The following is a 14,945-nucleotide window of genomic DNA, read 5'->3' as shown; positions in this document are numbered from 1 at the left end:
GCACACCATGGCCTGGCCTCCACGTCACCGTCACAGTTCCATCTGCAATCCCTCACAGACCAGCAGTCCTCTTGAGCCCCAGGCGCTGGGGCCTGCTTACTCACAGCTGTTGCCCATAAAGCATCAGTAGCTACCGGTGGACAGGCTCTTGTGGGAGCAAGTACCCCAGGCCACCTGTGTGGATTAAGGATGATGATTGTAGGTGCTCATTCAGCTCAGGTGGCTCTGCAGGCACCACACAGTGCTTCTCAGCTCCCACCTTGGGGGTGTGTGGGACGTTTTTGGCTGCTGTGCTCTGCTTTGAAAGTGGCTGGAGAATCCAGAGAAGGGGGAAGAACCATCAGATGGTGCTGGCATGGGTAAAGAAGGTCAGGAGATGGAAAAGGAGGTGTCTGGGAAGAAAAGAGGTGTATGGGATAGGGCCCAGCTTAGCTGGAGACAGAAATGGGGTGGAAGGCTTGTGGAGTCTGAGCTGCTCCCAGTGCAGCTGCTCTCGCTGTCACCTCCCCAGGGACTTGTTCCTGGTGCCTTTTCAGAGCAACAACCCACTGCTGGCTTCAAAGTGAGATGCTTGTTTTACTAAGGCTTTTATAAGTATTTTAAAATTAATCTAAAAATATAGTACCTTCTGTGTTGCGTGGGAGGATTAAGAAAGCCGGATAGGAAGGAAATAATGGGAAGGACAGGACTCGATCTGAAAAAGTAAAAAGGATTAGTTCCTCATTTCCCTATAAAAAGGAGAAGAAAGGGAATGGATGGCCTTTAAAGGGTCAAATCGGATCTGTGTCTTTGTGAAAAATGGGCCTGATTCTTAGTTCTCTGGTAAATCTGAAAAAAAATTACTATACTTGGTATTTAAAAATAGCAAAACTGTTGTTGTTCCTTTTCTCAGTGAGTGATGGCCAGTAAGGGTGGTGGTATCTAAGCCCTCCACATCACACCTGATGGATTGTAAGTGATTAAGAGAGATGCTCAGAAAGCGTTGTGTGTCCAGCTGCATCCATCTGTCCAGCAGACGGGAGGTCACCTGCTGCAGCACGTGGCGGGAGGAAACGTCTCCGAGTAGCCCGGCTGCCTCTGGAGGGGAGGGGTGGGTGTCCCTCTGACTACTGATATCTTCTGCCAGCCTGAAAGTCGCGTGAATGACACAGGGCTCCAGGACATAAATCTGTGGGAGCAGAGGGGGAGCATCGCGTCAGGCCTGGCAGGCTCAGCTGTAGATGGGTGTGCGTGTCTGTGTGTACGTGTGCTCTCTCCATATATATATATACACACATCACACCTAGAGAAATGTGATGCCTGGAGGGCTCAAGCTGCCGTGCTGTTCCGTGTGCATTTCTGCTGTAGACCTCCATGCAGCTGGCTCTGCTGAGCGCGCTGTGAAGGGCCACCTGGAGCCTCCAGCGGTGGCCCCAAGTGCTGTCGCAGGAGGACTTTACTCCCTTTTTTGCCTTGTTTCACTCCCATCTTTTTCAAACGGGTGCAACCCGCAGGCTGAGGGAGCTGGGGTGGGGGCGGGGCGGCCGGGGCCAGAGCTATAAAGCTGGAGGCAGGTGAAGGTGCCGGGAGCAGGATGGCCGCAGCTGGGAGCAGGATGGCCACAGCTGAGAAGAGGCAGCAGCGGAGGAAGAGGCGTGGGGCTGGGCAGCCCATGGAGGGTAGGGGGCTGAAGGCAGAACCTGCAGCAGAATCCTGGATGGGGGGATACACACACTGAATACCCAGGTGGGAGGGCTGGGATGGAGGGTTGATTCTCAGCATGGCTTTGCATTTGTCCCTCTCTGGTATGGTTTGGTGTCCTGAGTAGAAATACCTGTCTGAAGAGTCAGAAAACTTGTAGTGCCTTTAACAAAAAAAGGGGAAATGAAAAAAAATTCCACTTTACAGAGTATAAGCTTCTTTTCTAAAAAAAATTAAATTTTTATAACACTGTGTGAAGGGCCAGTGAATCAGGTCATCGTTACGGTAGAGGCCAGTGGCTTTTTCCTGTTTGTTTTTTAAACAGAAACTGCTTGTTTGAGAACTTAACACAGACTTTGTAAAGGATTGAACAACCTTTCTAGCATAAAGGGAGTTACTATGTCCGGGCAATTTATCTACAAGAAGATTTCCTCTAATGTGCTCTCCTACCCTCTGCCTGTTTCAGTAGATGCTCAGGAGATGAAGGATTCTGTTAAAATCCCAGGCTACGTAGAAAGACTGGCACATAAATACATGGTAACTTTTTTTTTTCTAATTGCTGCTTTTCTATCTCCCTGTTGAAATACAATTTAAAAAGTGTTAGTTGCTTTGCAATTAGCCTGATAGGGCAGCTAGGTCTGCTAGAAGGTATATGAATGTACATGCTAGAGTGTATGAAGAACAGGTGAGGATGAATTAATTCAAATGGTGTCACCTGCAAAGGAACAAAAAGGGAGGGAGGAAGCTATTCCACTTCTGTGCTACCACCTGGGGAATAAGGGCGAGGGGGGGGGAGCTGCTTGTTTGTGTAAGGTCTCTGTAGTAAGAGCTTCAGAAAAAATGAGAATGTAGTTTTAATTATTTATCTGCAGTTACGTTTCTGAGACAGAGGCCCACCAAAGGCAAAGAAGCAAATAGAACCTCAGTGCAAATCAAAAAACACATTTCCTGAAGTTATTTGCAAACACAAACTGTTCCTAGCAAACACAAGGCATGTTCTGGATAGCTTCCCATTGTATTTTTGGGGGGGCAGGACACTTCCATTTTTCCCTTATGTCTTGCTTGCACAACCCACCAGCACAAGTGTGGGATATTTGGAAGGACAAGCTGGCTTCAGAGGGGAAAGCTTTGGAGAAACGCAGCATCTACAGTTTGCACTAGAACTTCAGCTTCAGCCCAAAGCTGTGGTTATGTCTACTTTGAGTAGCATTTCTTTCCCTTCCTCCCCTGCAGCAGAAGTGCGTGGTGGAGTCAAGCACAGAGTCCGAGTCTGAATCCAGCGTGGAGGTAAGGACCAGCTCTTTGAAGTGTTTTGATGGTGATGGGATTCCCTGATGGGCAACCAACTCCTCCTGCAGCCTTAGCAGAGGGAGGTCCCAAAGTGCGGTACCTGGGGTTGTTTGTTTTGTGACCCTAAAAGGAACAGCAGAACCCCCCCCAACAACGCCAAACCCAGCACCGTTCTACCCATCAGGCTCTTCCTTACAACTGTGATTAATTTTAGCGAAATTGATTCTGGGAGGCTGAGGCAGGAAAGTGTCAGCGTTTCAGGTAGGCAAATGTAGCATAAGCGCTTCCCTGCTAAGGAGTGCTTAAAGCTGAACTGGGTTGCTCCTGGTGGTTAATGTTCAGCAGCTCCCGGTCTGGTGGGATTTCTACAGCTCTGGGTGGAGACCCTCTGCCTTCTGACTGTCTGTTTTGGGTGAGATTAAGAGAGCATCTCTGTTGCTGTGGCAGTTATGAATATGGGTAACTTCCTGAACTTTGTTGTGTCAAACCAGTGTGTTTAATGTTGATGAAAAAAGACCCGATTCTGGAGTGGAGAACTAAATTTCTAGGTAAAAGTCTTCAGAACTGATGCTTGCTGTTAGTCCATGTGGATCGCTGGCTTACAGAAGCCACTTTACCTTCCAGAAAGCACAGGGGAAAGTGGAGTTGTCCATGTTCTCCTGGGAGAAACAAGGCTGGAAGTCCAGCTGTCTGGCTGGGCTGGGTGGAAGAGGGGCTTGCAAAGGTGCCAGCCTGGATGAGGAGCTGGTTGCTTTCCCCGAGGGTGTTGAGGCAGGTGCCAGCTCGGGACTTAGGAGAAGCAGAAGCTGCTTTTCTTCACTGCCCAGCACTACCTGCTGGCTTTGTGGGGGTGTCTCTGTGTCCTTGAACTAGCACAGGAATTGCAGATGGGCTTGGACTTCAGTTCCTCTGCTAAAGCCTTAGGTTTCTGGGGTGGGAAGTCCAGATTTGCTCAGCTCTATTTTGCCTCAGCTGTGCTCAGACTCCCCCTCTTCCCCACTGAAAGCAGGCACAGCAAGGACTGGGAGCTTGTTCTCCAAGCAGCTGTGCTGGCTCTTTCAAAAGGAGCACTTTCCTTGCACGGACCCTTTTTTCCCCTTTGTGTGAGTGCTTTGTACCTGTGGTTTGCTTTTAAAAGGCAGTCTCTCTACAGGGCACTGTTTGTTTGTTGGTTTTTTGGGGGTTTTTTTTGTTTTGTTTTTTTTTTCTTTTTAATAGACCCAGACTAAAAGCACTGCTTCTGAATGATGTGGTTCTCAAGGGCAAATTCATGCAGAAAGTTCTTTGTCCAGGTTTGGACAAGTCCATGTTTAACCACATGGGGAAAAGAAGCCTGTAAACCTCAGTGTTACAACAGCAATACTGAGACTGACCAAAAGGACTTGGTTTGTGTTACAGAACTCTCCAAAGGACAGCAGATTCGTAATCCAGCTAGTAAGGAATAATTTCAGATCATCCCTGTGTAAAAAGAACAAAAAGGACCCTGTGTTGGAGGGAAGCTCTTTAAACTCTGTAGCTTGTCTATTAGCTAAATGCCAATTTGGTTTACTTTTCTGGTAGTAAGGTATAAAATTACTAATTGTTCTCTTTATAGTGATGTTTTAAGTGTAGTAAGACTTGCCATAGCTCTCCTAAGTCCTTCTATTTTAGGCTGACTTTAAAAATTGGACTGAAATACACTATCTTTTAACAAAGGGGACAATCTGGCTTCCTCTTAAGATTTTTAGCTACTCTGGTTTTACTTTGAGCAATAGTTCATAGGATGGTGCTTTATAAACCTATGTTAACCAACCTCTCTTAAATAGGTTGTGCCTAGCCCACTTGCTGGAGGACTCAAGAAAGCAAGGGACCGCAGGGGACTGGAAGTAAGTGTGGCTGTGATGCAGCAGCCTTGTTCTCAGTGCAGCACCCAGAAATTAAAATATTAGGTGGGAATGTGTGGAAAACCAAAAATACCTATAGGAAGTCTGTGACTGATGTTGAAAGTGGTTTTGAAGTCTACTGTACGTTGGCTTTTTTAAAATGGAAAAATGAGCATCTGCCACATTTAGAGACCTTTATTTTAGTTTTTAGATCCTTATGATGGTGATTCAGAAGATGCATCCATTCATTCCGACTGTAGCTTGAATTCCTTAAATAGTAGAAAAGTCGCACCATGGGTGAACAGTACCCCAGGAGCAGTGGCTTTGGAGGATGCTGATACTTCAGAAGATGGAGAGTCCACCCCGAAACCTCCAGACTGGCTCTGCCCAGAAACAAGTGTCAGCAAAATTCAGGCAGTAAACGACTGTCCAGCACCCCTGGGACTCCCTAGCCAAGAGAAGGATTTCCCCATAGGCCTGTTGCAATCATCTGAACTGCCTAGAGCCCCAGAAGCAGGTACCCCCATGTGGCTGACACCTGACTGCTCCTCACGGACCGGTATTAACCCTTCACCCTCCGCAGATCTCCTTGCAAGCCCAAGTGACGGTGCTCCACAATCCATACTAGCAGCTGACTGCGATGGCACAATGGCCAAACAGCCCCTAATTAAAAGAAAACAAGGGATTCCCATTCCAGAGGCTGCTAGTGAAAAACTAAGAAGAAAGAAACTCCGTGCAACTTAATCTGAGGTATGAATAAATCGTTGGACAAACGTTTCTGAAGAATGGTAGAGATTTTTTTTGCAGATGGTACCTGAACTGAACAAGCTTTAAGCAAAAGTAGCTCAAGCCTGTTACAAATGCAGGGGGTATTTTATGTGAACTTTAAGTGAAAACTAGCTAGGGTATGTCCACAGAATCACAGCACTTTACACCTGGGCGCTCCTTTGGTGCCTAGGGCCTCCTGAAGCACCAGCCTAACTCCTGTATCTAGTACAAGGAGGCACCTGCTCAGTTTCAGTGTGATTTCAAAACAAGCATTACAAGGGTCTGTTGAGGAGGGAAGGAAGAACGACTGTGTGGTTTCAATTAGTTTTTGATAGCTATAGCTTACCTCCCACCTGCTTCATGTCAGTGTTTGGTGCTTCATGTCCGACCTACTCTACTGCGCCAGAGGAGGGAAGCAGGTGTGAGGTGAGTATCTTGCAGGTTTGGCTACAACCAACTGAACTGCATTAAACTGAGCGGACTCAGTTCCTCAGAACTGGGTATGTGAACCACAAGCAGCTGAGAAAGATTACATGATGCACAGGTCTGGGATTCATTCTTCATAAGGTAATAAAACCAGCCAGGACAGTTCAACCTGCAGAGATTAGCTATAGAAAACAGTATGGAGACAGCAAGAATTCTCTGTTTTAGTAACCTAGTAGGCATCAGCTGAAACAAGTATGTAAGGTAGGCAGAGATGATAATTTTTCTTCCTACATGTGCCTGTGCTGTAGAACCACTTGCCACAGGAAAAAATGAGTTAAGAGTTGATGCAGGTTCAGAAAGTCACTGTGTTCATAGGAGAGATCACTGGAAGGAAGGAGCAAGCTCCTGAGATTTGTTTTGCAATTGAAAGGCTGAGCACCTGTCTTATTCGTATGCATCTTTGAACACTTGGTCTCTGTTACAGAGGACACTTCCGACAGGATGGTCAGAAGGGTAGAAACGCTTACCCCAGTGAATTTAGGCTCAAGAGAAAGCAAGCGAATACCCAAACCATTACAGCAACCCAAGCAACTAGCAGGAACTCCCAGCTCCCCTAATTTGGTAACAGTTAGTCACATACGAGTCTCTGAAATAATACTGTAATGTCTTGTTTAAGCATTTAATACTATCCTCCTGGGCTTAAGCTTCCAGGAAGACGCTCGCTTCTGAATGTATCGCAACAGCTGTCTAAACACAGGTTACTTAAAAGCAAGAGCCAGTTCACTGCAAATAATTCATGCAATAGCATCAGATAGTGTCAGGCTTTGTGTCTTACTGAAGACTTTTACATTGCAAGGTCCCTGTTACTGGAGGTTAGCTGAATGGGCTGCTGCTTGAGCTGTGTAAGGTTAACAATATGTCTGAATACTAACTTATTGCTTGTTATTCTCTGTAAAGATCATGGGTACCGTTTTTCCAGACCAAAAAGCCATTATCACTGTAAGAATTATATTTCCAGAAACAGTCAGAAGTCTTGCTATAGGTTTTATTTCATGTAACATGATCCATCAGATATCACACCTACCACTAACCATCTAAGAATCTCATCCAATTTTCTGCTGAAGAAATGTAGCCTATCAGCTTTCCGATGCACTGCCCCCTTTCTTTCTAGTCAACTTAACACAAATCCATCTGACAACCTAACCTAACCGGGTTACAAAAGTACAGGTGAATACTACATAGAAGACTGACAATTACTACAGTATTAACCAGTCAGAACAAAACTTTTCACTCGGTGCAGAGGACTGCAACACCACGTTCATAGAAGCTACGGGGGTCTTCCTTGGTAGCTATTTCGAAGTCAACTGTGAAAATCAGATCAGCACGAGTGAAGTTCAGATAAACTGGTAAAGTAACCTGGGGAAAAACACAAATATAGAAAAAATTATGTAAGGTAGCTGAAGAGTGTAAGGCGTTTCCATAATATATATATTAAGGTGTTTAAGAGATGGGAATTTAGTCTCAGATAACTCAATACTCGGAATATGAGGAAAAAAAAAAAAGGCTTAAAATTTACCTGAAGCACAGCCTTAGTTATAGGTATAAATTCAAGTTTTGGTCTAAACAACATTAGTACTTTTGGATGCCTCTCCTTACCTAACTACAAAGGAAAGACCTAGTCAGCACTAGTGCTGTTTGCTGCTAGCCTGGAATTTAGGTACTAACTGGCACTGAGAATATAAGAAAAGAACAATTTGATTTATGGTGCTAGATAAAAGCATCTGTAAAGCTTCAGGAAAAAAAATGCTAGGTCTACCTAATTATGAGAGTTATTTGTGTAAAATTATCTGTATCAATACTTACAACATTTGCTTTTTTATCAGCATTTGTTTGCTTGATCCAGCGAAGCTGTGTAATGGGCAGTACAGTTGAAATAGCATTTGAAAGTGACAGCTTGTTGTTACTGCATGTAGCTCCCTGAAGCTTCAGGCCTGTAAATTGAAACACAATTTAGAGTTCGATGAGCTTTCATGTACCATTTATGGGCTAAGTCCACTAAATGAGAGGTATTTCATACAGCAAAACAAAGAGGTTGTAGCGTATCAACTATGCAACACTGCTTAAATAGATACCGAGCCGAGTCTGGAGATCTACTAGCATTGGAAGTACTTCCCTACTAACTAATCAAGCTAATCTTTAATACACGCTTCCTGAAGTTGTTTAACTTTTGCAATGATACCGTCTTTTTCACTTGATATAGCCTATTTAATATCAAAAGCTTCTGAGAACGTTTTAGAGCAAGAACCCCTTCTGTAGGAGAGTGTGTTCAGTAAGTTTACCTGTGACTCCGAAACTGCATGCATCCAGTACTGCGTTCTGTGTAGTTGTAACGTTGACCTCAAGACAAAGTTCTTCGAGAGACCAACTGTTTGCTTGGGCAACATACTGTCTTGTAGCAGTAATATACGCCTCTGGTACAAAGAGGCCGCCAAGGCACACGTGGATGTTCTATTTGAGGGGGGGAAATTTTTAAAATAAATAAATCAAGCCGCAGTATTAATTAATAATTATCAATGTTTTTACTTCAGCAATCTATTTACATTAGAATTTTCCTGCTTCTACTGAAACACTGTAACTGCTAAATGGCTTTTTGCTCTAAGGCTACGTCTTCTGTTACTCTGAAATACTGTTTCCCTTTAACCTGTGTGAATGGTTAGCCCGCTAAGCCTCTCCACCTTGAGATCACGAGATACTCAACAGAATTTCCAAGCACATTTCAGAGAACATTGACTGAAGTTGTTTTCCCGAGGAATTATTCAGAAGCCTTGATGTGAAGACTCCATGAAGTAGTTACACAGGTCCACTGATAACCTCTAAAAGAAGATGGCATGAGATACCTTTAGTTCTTTTGCTCCACCAGAAGCAGCAGCTTGGGAAATACTCTGCAGCTGTTTAATGCGCTCACTGAAGTCAGACACCCACTGAATAACAGTCATACCAGCTGGCACTGTGTAATGAGACCAGCTACGAGGCAAAATACCTATGAAAAATGTGATTAGAATTAAGTTTTGTTTGCATACAAGCTGGAATTACATGCAATTTTGACACTTAACTTTTTCTCGCAATATCCATTTTAGACCTGGACCAGGATATCAGCCTCCGTCTTAAAAAGTCTCCTTTGTAAGTAAAAGCACTTTCAAAGATTACAAAGCAGATGGCCTCCAGGTCTACTTTTTTATTTAAAATGCCTTCCAGTTACAGAAACCCCTCAACAGCAACTTCAGTTACACACAGCTATGTACTGCAGTAACTGATCTTCCAAGTTTTCATGAAGATTTGAGCTCTTCAGCAAAAACCTGAAGAGCTCAAATATCTGTTTCAGGAAAGGCTTTTGTTCAAAGCAGACGGCAGATCTTCACGTATTACTAGAAGCGGGATGTCTGTGAAAATTCCACATTTATGTAGAATCTTGAAACAGAAGTTTACAGAACCTGAATATTTTCTACGAGATTTCACAGCAGCAGTATTACTCGCTTTGTGGTGTAAATAACTGCTCCGTCACAATTCAGAAACTGAAAGAATTTAATAAGATTTCAGCTTAGAAATTAAGCTGCTGATATAAACTGTACAAAAAAAGCCTAATATTAGCTACCTCAGCCTGAAATCCCAAACCAACTGGAATGTTATGCTTGACTCAGAAGTATTGCTTGTGTCAAACAGTAAAGTCTATCCCAATTTTCCTGCATTTTTTTTTCTAAGCTGCTGAGCATAATAGCTTCTAAGTTACAGAGTGCAAGAGGCAAAGAGAGCACCGGGAGATGCTAATTTGAATTGCCATACCTTTCACCAGTTCATTTATAAGTGTACGCAAATAATTGGTTTGTTTCTTTTTTCCTTCGCACACTTGAACCACATCTGCAAGGTCCTGACGAACATCCTGGAGCAGCTTAGCTCCCATCTTCACCTCTCTCTCAAAAAATCGGAACAAAGGATCCTGATTGTCAAAACATCGAAAGTAAGTTGCAGATCAAAGTTCTTGCTGGAAAACTGCCACAAAAAGCAACCCCAAAATCCTGGATGGACTGACCAGCGACACTGTGACTACAAGCATCAAACGCGAAGATGCAGTCTATGGTGCAGAAAGCAACTGTGGAGAGTGTTTTACAACCAACAATCTCCTCTCCCTTGGAGAAGCAAGGAAGTGGAAGTCTCAGTTGAACAATTAATGCAGACTGCCTGCTGCACTCCTTCCAATCAACTCTGGATTTCTTTCCATCAGCAACAAAAGGTTCTCACCTACTATCCCAGGGAAAGTCTTCAGAAGCAGTTAGGCACTCATGACCGCATTCAGTCGGGGAGCTTATTCCCCAGTTGGCATTTAGGGTACTACTGTCCAGATCTCGAAAGTTTCCTCCAGCCCTTGCACTTTCTGTTCCCGGTCAGCAGAAACTGCTGCCCTATCCCCCTCACCGACCGCCTCTAAACTTTAGTAGTAATTAATGCACACAGGCTGTAAAGGCACTACCACAAGTAGCAGTCAAGTGCTACAAGTACGACAGGAAGCACTTGTTTCTTGCTCACAGAGAAGCTTCAGAACTGGTACCCTTGATGATAAACAGTTTGCCATTGTATTTCTTCAAATAAGCCCCAGAAGACATAAGCCAACTTAAGACCATTTCAAGCAACCCAGCGGGGCGTTACATAGCTACGGCAGTCGCAGTCAGTACTGACACAGGTTCCACTGTCCCTCCCCAACAGTTAAATTAGTAATTGCAAATCACAATGCACTTGCTCCAATGCACCCCAGCTTATGCACTTTGTGTGCCCACATTAGATAACAATTAGTTCTTACCTTAATGTTTTCCACAGTCCGCTTCAGATGGTTTAGAGTTTGTGGGATAAGATGAAGCCAGTTAGAGGCTGTGGTATGCAGTGTTCTCATCCAGGCCGGGCGACCATCTGATGTGGAATCAGTTCTTGTCTTCTTCTCAGTTTCTGCATAAGCTAGATCATCCTCATCCTCTAGCATCTGCATTTTCAGCATTTTACTGATCATATCTATGCCTAAACCAGAAGATAGGCTGTTAGTCAGAGAAGCAGTAGCATCAAGATGAAAACATCCTACTACATGCAAGAACTAGGACTTTTCTTTTTCCCTAACCTGGAGTCTAGACCTAAGATTCAGAGCTGCCTAGCTGTAGGTGGCTCTGGAGCTGACAATAAAGCTTTCCAGAATCAAGATGAGAGCTTGAACTCTGGAAAGCTGAATGTAACTTTCCTTAATTCACAAGCTTCCCATCAGTTTTTGGATTATTCAACTGTCTTACTTCGCAGAAGTTAAAGCAACTATGTTGAGGGAGGAGGAGAAAGCCATTAACTCTTAAGCAGGATTTGTATTTCTTTTCTGCTTTTTAGTTAAAATGGTGGCCTGGTAATCTATGCTAGACACTGTTAAAGTTCTGGTTTTACCCTGTGTAGTGAGAAGAACCTTCTCTGCATTATTTGGCAGGCCCAGCCATGACGGCGTTTGTGTATCTGGTAGCATCTCAACCCACTGGACAAATTCTTCACGCCTGCAAGTCAGAATTTTAATAGTCATTAGAAGGCTTCCTCTAGTAGAATGGCAATGTAATTCTTTGCCCGAGACAAATGTTTACGCAGCTAAATTCCAGCACAGAGATACAGGTTAGGGTTCTTTTTTAAATTTAAAAGAAGAGAAGCTGTACATAGAGATCAGGATAAGGAAAAAATTATACCTGATTCCATCTGGCATCTGAATATCTTTGTGCCCATCAACTTTGCAAGCCAGTTTGAATTCACTATCAAAACTTAAAGTAGTGAACAGACGTTCCAAGAAAGTGTTTAACAAACGCTGATCAAATTCATTATCAATACGACCTCCATAGATAGACTGTGCCATCAGTGTCTTCAGTGCTGACCAGGGGATTTTGTCAGGTGAAATGTTTTGGCGACCCTATAAATAACATACAATGTAATTAGCAGGAAACAATCCTTTTCACATCGCTGCTGATTGAGGAATCAAATTCAAGAACTAAGTTAAATTGCCATCAGGTTATTTGTGCCTACTCATTTAATTTACTAAATGTTTCCAGAACAGACTGTTTTACTGAAGATCTTAAGTAATTACGTATTACCTATACCTAAGTACACAACACTACTTGCCTTTGCTGTATCATCCAACCATGTATCTACTGTGTCACAAGCAGATCTCAGATCAGATTCTCCAAATTCATACTTCTTGGACCAACCCAACGGAGCGTAGCGCAAGCGCTCTTGGATAATGGCATGGAACCAGGCAAGGAGGAAATACAAACGAGCACGCTCATTGGGAGACTAGGAAGAGGAGAGGAAAAAAAATATTCAACTGTTACTCCAGTGAACTTACCGCAATCAAAGCCTGCCAAAAAGGCTAGAAAGTATCAGGTTTAATGCTAGATTGCTACCCAAACTGAGTATGTTCTACCAACAGAAGCAGCAAGTACTACTTTACTTCCGTAAGAAAAAAAGAATTCTACATACATCTTAGAAGCTGAGCTTTTATCATTTAAGGTAGTATTTTAATGAACACATTCTTCCATTTTCTTTCATCTACATAAACCACAGCCTTACCTTGCACATTCTAGAAACTGGAATGCTACTGAAAGTCCTCAGCATATTTGCCTTTACGCCAGGAGGAGGTTCAAACACAAAGATACGGCCAGCACGCAGCAAATTCACTGGTACCTAGAAAAGAGCAATAAATTCAAACCCAGCTCCTTTAGCCTTCACCAAATTAAATCCCTCTAAGGGCACAGTTTGCAATAGCTTTAAAACCTCATTGTGAGCACACACAACCTTTCTTTTGGAGGGTAGGGGAAGCAGCAAAAGGAACGGTATGAAATTTCCAGCTACGCTGAAGTTATCAGAAACCAAGGCTATTAACTACCGTGACAGGCATGTATTCTCCTTTTTCTTTACCGCAGAAAAGTAGTCAGGAGAAAACCTTCCCCAGGTAGCACTCTTGGCTCTGCAAGCTGGTTACTCTACCAAGAGAATCAGATTTCCAATCAGCGTTACCTTCGGATTAATCTCCATGGTAAGGAAGAGTCTGAAGCAAGCATGGGGCTGCAGGGAATGTAGCTTCTTTTCTAGCTGCATAAGCCAGCCAGGAGCCAGGTGAACGTTCTTCAGCATCACCCATCTGTGAAGTTTTGAAACAGAACAAGTGCTTTTTAGTGTACAGCTTATGGATCCTGGCTATAATCACCACAAAGAGTAACAAGTCATCTTATCAATACTACAGATCTTCCTCTTTTAAACCTGTCTTCTACATAGAATCAGTTACAGTTAGTACTGTAAATGGGCTAACTTTCCTCTTTTGCAGATATAACCTGTTTTTCTTGAAAATACTTAAATCAGACAGAAGTTGTAAACAGCTGTGCTGAAGTTACTACAATTTTAGTTCAGAAGATAGTCCCAATTATTTTTTTTTACTCACAGTTTTATCTATATAGCCAATAGGTTACCTCCCCCCCTTCACCTTTCTGCTAGGCAGTATTCTAGCTAAAAGGGAGACAGAACTTACCTTCCAGATTTCACTGCTGTGTTTATTGCTTTATCTGCTTGGTTAAACCCTTCAGCAGAACCTAAAAGACAGGAGAGTTGCTAAAGCTCTTCCTGCTAAACATTTATGCTTCTGTGACGAAAGAAGGTATGTTCTTACCAATAGCAATAGAAGTAATCTGTGTATTCTGCTCGGCTGCAAGGTCTTCAACATGACCACTGGCGTCATAACCAGGCACTGAACACATCAGCACAGGGGTATTAGGTTTCACCTGTTGTCCAAGGAGTTTAAAAGGATACCAATCAGTCACTACAGGAATATGAGAACGCAGTAAGCTCAGTCTTTCTTCCCTCTAGCCAGCTGAAGACATCATGCTACTTTTAGTTTTATGTTAACAAATGGGAAAATCCACTCCTCCTATCATGGCAAGAAGGGTAAGGGGAAGAAACGTCCTGGTGGATAGCTTTACTTGCTATGGAACTCACCAAGGTGGCACTATGCATCACCTCAGGACTTTAGCCTTTCAAAAACAAGCAGGTTACCTCTGTATCTACGATGTGTGTCAGATCTAAAGGCTGCTCCATAATGGACATGAAAGATTCTCCAAGATTTGTTGAAACAAAGGTATGTGCCATTGCCAACAAACGATCTGGCCGGAAGGCCTGGATCAGAAGCAAGCGATGAATGGCCTGTCCAATAGGACCTGAAAAGAGGAAACAGGATTAGATGGACAGGTAGGAAAACCACCCTCAACACCGTCCTCTCTTTCAGTCTCCATTCAACTTTTCCCACCTTGTTCTCAGGACTAGTTATTTAGGAAGTTAATCATCCCTTTGAAAGATCTGTTGCAACGTTTTAATGGAATGCTTATATTCTGTCTTCACTTTGACAGTCAAAAGAAACTCACCATCTCCAGTTGGTAAGTTCTGTGACATTTTCTTTACCTGCTCAATTGGTCATGTTATGAGCCCTTTAAAAGCATACTTTGACATGATGCTTTTGGATTCTACTGAAATGCTACTGGTTTAAAAAAATCTACAGTCTTTAAGTATTGCCAAGAGGTGATTTTAACTTCCAGGGACAACAGATCTCTCCACATTTTCTCACTCATTCAATAATCGGTCGTTCTGCTAGACTTCAAAGTATTATATACTTGTCTGGCATGGATAGGACACAAGGGAATGGGATGAAGCTGCGTCAGGGGAAGTTCCGATCGGACATGAGGAAAAAGTTCTTCACTGAGAGGGTGGTCAGTCACTGGAACAGGCTCCACAGGGCAGTGGTGACAGCACCAAGCCTGTCAATTCAAGGAGCATCTGCACGATGCTCTTTTAGTAAGAGGGTAAAGTTCTAGG

At 43.4% G+C, this 14,945-nt stretch overlaps 1 protein-coding gene across 1 annotated transcript in view; it reads right to left on the bottom strand.

Moving 5' to 3' along the window:
• Window positions 1–7,057: 7,057 nt before the first annotated feature.
• Window positions 7,058–14,945, bottom strand: part of DYNC1H1 (dynein cytoplasmic 1 heavy chain 1) — a 46,086-nt gene continuing 38,198 nt past the window's right edge. The window contains exons 65-78 of the mRNA XM_055795344.1: window positions 14,133–14,293; window positions 13,750–13,861; window positions 13,612–13,672; window positions 13,104–13,227; window positions 12,657–12,770; window positions 12,210–12,380; window positions 11,783–12,000; window positions 11,496–11,599; window positions 10,879–11,090; window positions 9,867–10,020; window positions 8,924–9,066; window positions 8,366–8,534; window positions 7,890–8,017; window positions 7,058–7,442 (exon numbers count right to left, since the gene is read on the bottom strand). Coding sequence (XP_055651319.1) covers window positions 7,314–7,442; window positions 7,890–8,017; window positions 8,366–8,534; window positions 8,924–9,066; window positions 9,867–10,020; window positions 10,879–11,090; window positions 11,496–11,599; window positions 11,783–12,000; window positions 12,210–12,380; window positions 12,657–12,770; window positions 13,104–13,227; window positions 13,612–13,672; window positions 13,750–13,861; window positions 14,133–14,293 — 2,000 coding nt within the window. The 3' untranslated portion in view covers window positions 7,058–7,313. The remainder of the gene's footprint in view (window positions 7,443–7,889; window positions 8,018–8,365; window positions 8,535–8,923; window positions 9,067–9,866; window positions 10,021–10,878; window positions 11,091–11,495; window positions 11,600–11,782; window positions 12,001–12,209; window positions 12,381–12,656; window positions 12,771–13,103; window positions 13,228–13,611; window positions 13,673–13,749; window positions 13,862–14,132; window positions 14,294–14,945) is intronic.

Source organism: Falco peregrinus, chromosome 1 (assembly GCF_023634155.1).
Source record: "Falco peregrinus isolate bFalPer1 chromosome 1, bFalPer1.pri, whole genome shotgun sequence".
In the NCBI taxonomy this organism is placed as follows: Eukaryota; Metazoa; Chordata; class Aves; order Falconiformes; family Falconidae; genus Falco; species Falco peregrinus.
Note: the sequence above shows the minus strand (reverse complement) of the source record. Positions and strands in the feature narration are given on the sequence as shown.